We start from the raw sequence: 7,509 nt of genomic DNA, 5'->3' as shown, positions 1-7,509 counted from the left end.
CTATACGCAAGGGACTTGCTTATCGAACCTCAAATGAGACCTTACCTGAGGTCCACTGGATAGCCTTGTATCAAATCCAACCTATCCACATGAAGGGAGTATTCTCATGCCATAAGATGAAGTTTGAGTGTAGAACTCATGATGGGTGGACCACACCGGTGGAAACAATCTAAAATTAGCACACAATGCTAATGCACTTGTTGGCCACAAGTAATTACTCTTTTTTTTTTTTTTTGAAATAATCCTAGTGGTTAATGGCTAGCAAATTAAAGTGCACCTATGCCTTTTCTCAAGATGCCCTCTTACCTTCGCATACTATGGACTAAAAACAGATGGCTGATGGTGGTCAAATTTTATCCCTGAAAAAGCTGAATAGCGTAGGGGGGTAAAACAATAATGCTTCGTATTATTAGGTGAGCGCTTTTTACGATGTCATAATTAAGTGTTGTTTTAATTAATATTCCCCGTTTCTCTGTGTCAGCGTATTATTCATCACATTCCGCGGACTATCAGAGTTTTCGGGGGGAGAGAAAGAGAGCGGTTCTTGTCTATCACATCCTTCCTCAATGGAAAGCCTGAGAGCCACCTACATGGACGAAGAAGACGACAACGACGACAACAACACCCACACGAAATCCACCACCGACATACCCAACACCCACAGCAGTCCTCTCCATCACACTCAAACCCCTCCTTCACCACCACATCAAAACCCACAACAAAAACCCCTCTCTGATCTCCCCAACGCCAACGCCAACGCCAACGCCAACACAAACTCCAACGCCAACACCAACACCAACACCAACACCGACACCGACACCCCCATCGCGGACAACCCAGAACCAGCCCCATCCTCTGACAACCACGAAATCGAATCCTCCTCGGACAACAACAAAAACAGTAGAAGCAGCAACAACAACAACAATGACAACAATAACAACGACAATGAAGCCTCTGACCACAACAACGAAGAACCGGAACTAGAAGACCCCCAACAGCCCCCAACCACATCCTCTTCCGAAGACTATATCACTACCGCCCCCGCCCGTAAAAAGAAAAAGCCCCTCTCATCCTTAACCTCAACCTCTCCACTCCCAAAACCCACATCTGCACCCTCACCACCGCTCCCGCCCGTAACGACACAAACACCTGCAACCAAAAAACCCAAAAAGAAGGCCATCAATGTCTGGACCAAATCCACCTCCCGCAAGAACAAGAAGAAGGCCAGAATTGCAACGGCTGCCGCCACTGCCAAACAGTCTGCTGTCGTCATAACCCCCATCCCACGCTTTCCCGATAGATCCGATGACTCCCCTGACGCCATTATCTGCCTTTCGAAAATCTACAAGGCTGAGAAGGTCGAGCTCAGCGATGATCGTCTGTCTGCAGGGAGCACCAAAGGGTACCGCATGGTCCGTGCCACAAGAGGGGTTGTTGAGGGCGTGTGGTACTTTGAAATCAAGGTAGTGAATTTGGGGGAAACGGGCCACACGCGGCTTGGGTGGGCCACGGAGAAGGGGGACTTGCAGGCGCCTGTGGGGTATGATGGGAACAGCTTTGCGTATCGGGATGTGGATGGGAGTAAGGTGCATCGGGCAGTGAGGGAGGAGTATGGAGAGAAAGGGTATGGTGAAGGGGATGTGGTGGGCTGCTACATTAGTCTTCCTGATGGAGAGTTGTATGTGCCGAAACCGCCGCATTTGGTTATTTATAAGGGGCAGCGATATGCCTGTGCGGCTGATGGGAAGGATGATCCGCCGAAAGTAGTACCAGGTAAGCAAGTAGTAATTGAGTTCTTGAGTTTTTTAATTCATTTATTTTTAAGGATGGGACTGGGTTCATTTCTATATGTTTGAAAATTTGGAAAAGCTCGACCCAATTCATCAGATTACCTCAGGACTGGAAAAAGAAATCGATTCGGTCACAACTCCTTCCTGACTCATTCCAGACTCAGCTGACCCGACTTGATTCTACTTGACAAAACTTGGAGAAACTTGATAGAAGTCAACCAAACACGGGTTGCCTCGAGTAGACTCTTCAACATTTATAAAATTTAAATATTAAATATTACCAAGTTTTCAATGCTCTAGAAAACTCTAACAAGTTACAAGACTCAACAGACTGTTGAGTTGATTTCTAAAACTGTGGTTTATACCGTTCATGTATCATATTTCCATGATGATAAAATCATTCATTCATCATAAGGCTCCATAAATGGGCCATAGACCAAAATTCACAATGATCTGACTATGACCAAGTAAGAAGTGTGGTACAGAAATTGCTGATCAGGTTTGTGTGATGTTTGTACACTGCTTTTTAAATGGTTAGGATTGTCTGATGGCAATTTTTTGGTCTATGACTGGTTGATACTTGTTACTGATGAGTGATGAACAAACAGCTTGGATCATCTTACACATGCCCATGTATGGTATAAACTTGGGAGTACAAGAATTATGTTGATCCGGGTGGACTGGATCCCATCCCTTCTTTTTAGCCTTGGATTTATTGTTGATTAGATTGGTTAATGATTGCAAATCTCATTCTCAAAACCAGGTGGCGGGCTTGGCCTTAAATCCACTTTTTTCATTTTGTCATCGTGATTGGGTTGGTGTTCAGTATGTGCTTCGGGCTTGGTTCGGAACATCAATAGATTGGTAGCATTCAAAAGGAAGTCGTGACTTGCGGAATGACTAGTAATGAATGAAATTATAAAAGCACATCACAGTCAGAAAGACAGACCTCTACTGTGGTAAGGCGTTACCTTCGAACGTCGTCAGGACCCTTCTCTTCCTGGGGTCTGAAAAGCGGAGCCCGAAAGCTGCTTTATCAAAATAGAGGATAGCGGCAAGTAAGGAGCCGGAGTCGCCCCGAGACCGGCTGACAAAAAATAGGAAGTGGCTCAGCCGTTAGCTGGCCGGCGGAGGTTGCACCAAATGCGAAACCTACTTCCCTTTGTAGGTATAAATATGGCGATTCTCTGTGGGACTATGTGTGAGTCCGCGGTCTTCCGGTGTTTCGCCATAGAGCTGGTGGTCGGAACTTCTAACTAACTGAATTGTCTATGGGTTCCGGTGACGTCGTGGCGCGGCGTCCTACTTCAATGGAATTTCTACCCCCCCATGAAATTGAAGTAACCTTGCTCTCCTTTCGGGTTTCGCATCGGTGAATCCCTGGATTTTCAGCTGCACTATTCCAACACAGTGGTGGATTTTCCTTTCCGCTTAACTCTTCCCATTGGTTGCTCTTCCGCCGACTAAGTAGCCAAGTGGTGGCCGCTAAACACTGATTTGTTTGCCTTCGCCCACAATAAATGCAAATAGGGAGAATGGCAATCTTCTGAATCTCTCTATTCATTCATTCTGTGTTATCTCGTCCCCTCCATATATCGGCAGGCTTCCGAGACCCTTGCTTCGCTGCTGTCCCTCCATCCTGCCGATATATGGAGGCGATGGGACGAGAGGAACAAACTCCCAACTAAATAAAAAACTGGGGCATAAACTAGGGACTGAATCGCCATAAATAGTTAAGGACGGGGCAGCAGTAGGGTCCGTATCTCAGAAAAATCCTATGCCTTTCTTTCTGTTTCTTGTGTCCCCATGCCTTTCTTGATTTAAGAAATCCAGTGACGCAACGCAAACGCAATATGATATATGTATTGTATATAGTAGAAGTATGCGCTCTCGTTGATTTCTTTTTTGTTCTCTAGCGAGAGAGCATATAAGAGGTCAATATAATTAATATATTATGGACATTTTTGGTAATTTATTCAAAAAGTTTTCCGGGGAACGCCCGGCTATTCACTATTCTGTCGGTGAGCGATTTCATTCTGCTCGTTCGCGTGCCTCCAATCCACTGCTTGGAGGCTGTTGGGCTCTTGAAAGGGTGACTCGTTCTGTTGATCGCAAGTGGCAGCCAATGGGAGCATTAGGGCGCCGCTTGAATTCGCCGGTTCCAGGTGTGGGCGGTAAATTGGGGACCTCTTTTAAGATGCCTCTTCTGGAGGGGAGGATCCATTCATGAATTTCTACTAATAGTAGTCCAATTGCCTCTAGTCTGCTCCGGGAGTCGCTAGTCAGAGAACAGGCGGGGGGTTTCTAATCGTCATTTTCTTCGATCGTCTCCTGAACGCACTAGTAGTGGTGTGGCGGATGCGATCGGAAAACCATCTGTTCCTATCAAATTTCGCTCGGGGAAGCTTTTAAGAATGCCTCTTCTTTGTGTTTTGTGGGATTTTAGATTTCTCGTAGTTTTCAGTGCGTTTATTTGTTTGAATGTTTTATTGTTCTGGATTCAGATTCCCAGTGGCTTGCATTGCGCTCATCCTAATCTTGCTACTGGGGATTTGGTTTGAAATCCAACTAGTGCCCTTTCTAATCTGGCTCTGATTGACGAGTGTCCATTTCGAGGAATGGGGTTTCCCAAATGTCCGATCTTTGCTGCGGCACAGGAACCGTTTTTGAATCATTTCTTTTAATGATGGAATTGATTTTCATCATCTGTTGAGTCTGCCAACTCAAGGCAAGGGGATAGAGGAAGCTCAACAAAGCATTTCTCAGTGCTTTGATCCACTTGGACTACGAAACCCCTGCCAAGGTGCTTCTTCGAGTAGTGATAGTTTCTCTCGGTCAAGTACGATTCCCGTGGCTGTCTTAGTTGGAGTTATGTTATTGACGCTCAAATTAATTGAGTCCTCAGCGGTCGCTTTATGACACGCAGGGAAGTTTATATTTGAGTTCAGTTTTAGCCGTAGATAAGGCTAAATTCTATTACTGACTTTGAAGTGAGTTATGTGAGTCGGTACATTGATTCTGCTTTTGTTTTTTGGTGCGCGTTCCAATTCATATCTAGTAGGGTTGGTTCTTGCACTAAACCTTCGATATACGCCCGAGATAAGAACGTGGGGAAGAGGAATCGACGAGGAATCCAGGAAAGAGCTACGGAAAAGCGTGACGAGAATTCTCGACTCGAGATGTTAGAAGGTGCAAAATCAATAGGTGCCGGAGCAGCTACAATTGCTTCAGCGGGAGCTGCTGTCGGTATTGGAAACGTCCTTAGTTCCTCGATCCATTCCGTGGCGCGAAATCCATCATTGGCTAAACAATCATTTGGTTATGCCATTTTGGGCTTTGCTCTAACCGAAGCTATTGCATCGTTTGCCCCAATGATGGCGTCTCTGATCTCATCCGTATTCCGATCGAACAAAGAAAGGAGGTTTCAATTTCATTCTTAATAGGCCTCTCTTTCTAATAAGGAAGTGGAGGCAGGCCCAGCTTCAAAGCTTATTACGTAAAAAAAGGCGCGCGCATACGTTTTTCAGCTTGGTACGATCTAAAACGATTCCACATTCAAGAAAGAACCGGACCTTCAACCTTTACTAAAATCTAATGAACTTTAATGAACCGGTAGACGGTTCATGACCGGACTATGGTCAACGACACTACTGACTATACCGTGTCTCTCAGTAAGGAGGGTCCTCTCTTCGAAGAGCGGTGACCACGGGGGTTTTCCTCGATCAATCCCATGCCTTTACTCGATCAATCTCGAGGCTAAACAAAAAAGTCTCACACAACGAGCGTGATGTGAGCAGCAGCATTTTGACCGACTGATGAATATGAAGGAGTTTCAAGGTATTCCTACCTTTTCGATTATTCCCCGTTCCTATCCTCTTTCTTTTTTAGAACGAGTCGCATTGGCATTCTTTTTATTTTCAAAGATGTGGGAGCGCCATATAACATTTCAAAAGATGAGAGCTTCTATGCCGGAGGCCAGTTACGTCTTGTCGCTATTGAGGCTCGTGGTGTTGCCGAAGGGTTTTGAGAAAACCAAATCGTCTTGGTTACGAAAGACCCAGACAAGCCGACTCCTATTAATGCCGTTCTACGTTTCGAGGATAAGGATTTTCTTGTAGCACCTACGATTGCATGTGTTCTAAATACTACGTTGGACTCCGCCTTTTCTGAGAATGATTATGACTTTAGGAAAGATCGCACAAAAGCCACCTCCTTTATACAAAAGGTGCGGAATTTTGGTCCTGTTGAGGTACTCATACACGTCAACTTGAATCCAAGTTTTCATACAGTCAATCGTGACCGTCTTCTGTCTAGGTTGCGTTTTTTTACAGGTGACCCCGACATTCTGAATCTCGTTCAGTCTTTTCTCCATTTTTCCATTTTAGATCAAAATGGAAATGACTGGTCTAGGGAATCGGGCATAGCGCCGGTGGGCTTTCTGCCATTTGTTCTTTTGAATTTCTTCTTGGATGACTTCGATAGGCAAATATCGAGTCGTCTGCCGTCTTCTTACTGGTACGGTAGATTTTTATCTGATTATATCATAGCTCCTCCGAAGGGAAGCACAATTGATGATATCAAGCAAATGATATTCATACTAGAGGGTCTTTTACAAAACCTTAGCCTCGAGGCTAAGCTGATCTTTTTGGTTCCAGGCGGTACACCCATCCCCATTAGATGTATGGAGATGCTTTATCTGTGGATGAGGAAGGTAGAATACATTCTGTTGAGAGGTGTAAGATGAAGATGAAGATTTCCATATTATAATAATATTCCAAATGATTCTATGCTGATCTGAGACGTTTGTTTTGATTTTCTGTTTTTGATGATACTGGTTAATAGATAGTCACTTTTCATTGAAATATACTTGGAATTTGGTGTTAAAGTGAGAACTGCAAGAAACCAACCAACCTATGGTGTACCGGTTGCCCATAGCAGCACCGGGCAGCTAAGTTGGTATGGATTTCCTGCGGTGCAGCAGGAAATCCTTCTCTATATGATATGACGTTCTCGTACAAACAGGGTTTCTTCTTCTTTTTGATTGAACACCTCGATAGGTGAGCGGTGGCACCGCGTAGTGCACAAAGCCTTCTCATACTAAATTATTGCCATTCGTATAATAATAAAGAAGCAAGACTATAGATTTTATTATTTTCCTTGCACCGGCTGTGACTGGTTAATCAGAGACCGATGCTATTGCCCAGCACAGGTACCCCCTTAGTTAGGTCCGGTATAATTGATGCTGGGAAAAGGCGCTCAGGCGCGCTTACAGTCTTATGTTAGTTCAGCTGCATATCTGCAGAGGAACGGCATCGACCAAAATATGTTTTTAGGTGTTTCACTGGCATAAGCAAGAATGCATTGTAAATGTGATTATTTCATTTCGCTGAAATGAAATGTTGTATGGTTTTTGACCTAGTAATTTTGGGCAGCTTATCGTTTTCAATTTGGTTGACTGGGATTAGAGTATTTTGGATGTGTTTATACTTTATATGCTTGCTCGCTTTTCCAGTATATGTAGGATTTAGTTGCTAATGTTGGTTTCCTTGTTGTTGCTAAGTGAATGCTTTAGGGCTCTTCCTTTTCAAAATTTTCTTGCAGTCACATGAATACAAAGTATTTTGCACATATTGATTTACTTTTGCATTTTAGTCAACGAATATGAAAAATGATTATCTATTTAATTTGATGGAAATCAACATTGTCATCATTATCCTTG

At 44.1% G+C, this 7,509-nt stretch overlaps 2 protein-coding genes across 3 annotated transcripts in view; both read left to right on the top strand.

Moving 5' to 3' along the window:
* The first annotated feature begins 476 nt into the window (after positions 1-476).
* The window catches only part of LOC131225882 (protein TRAUCO-like), a 29,952-nt gene continuing 22,919 nt past the window's right edge, over positions 477-7,509 (top strand). For both annotated transcript variants that reach the window (XM_058221481.1, XM_058221479.1), the window contains exon 1: positions 477-1,773. In XM_058221481.1, coding sequence (XP_058077464.1) covers positions 567-1,773 — 1,207 coding nt within the window. In that variant the 5' untranslated portion in view covers positions 477-566. The remainder of the gene's footprint in view (positions 1,774-7,509) is intronic.
* LOC131225883 (ATP synthase subunit 9, mitochondrial) lies at positions 4,756-5,368 on the top strand. Its single transcript, XM_058221482.1, has one exon. The coding sequence runs from the start codon at positions 4,970-4,972 to the stop codon at positions 5,228-5,230; it is 261 nt and encodes an 86-aa protein (XP_058077465.1). The 5' UTR covers positions 4,756-4,969; the 3' UTR covers positions 5,231-5,368.

This window comes from Magnolia sinica, chromosome 14 (genome assembly GCF_029962835.1).
Source record: "Magnolia sinica isolate HGM2019 chromosome 14, MsV1, whole genome shotgun sequence".
Classification (NCBI taxonomy): Eukaryota; Viridiplantae; Streptophyta; class Magnoliopsida; order Magnoliales; family Magnoliaceae; genus Magnolia; species Magnolia sinica.
Note: the sequence above shows the minus strand (reverse complement) of the source record. Positions and strands in the feature narration are given on the sequence as shown.

Bases quoted from the DNA above. Each gene is read 5' to 3' on its own strand.
- LOC131225883 (XM_058221482.1), top strand. From the start codon at position 4,970: ATGTTAGAAGGTGCAAAATCAATAGGTGCCGGAGCAGCTACAATTGCT.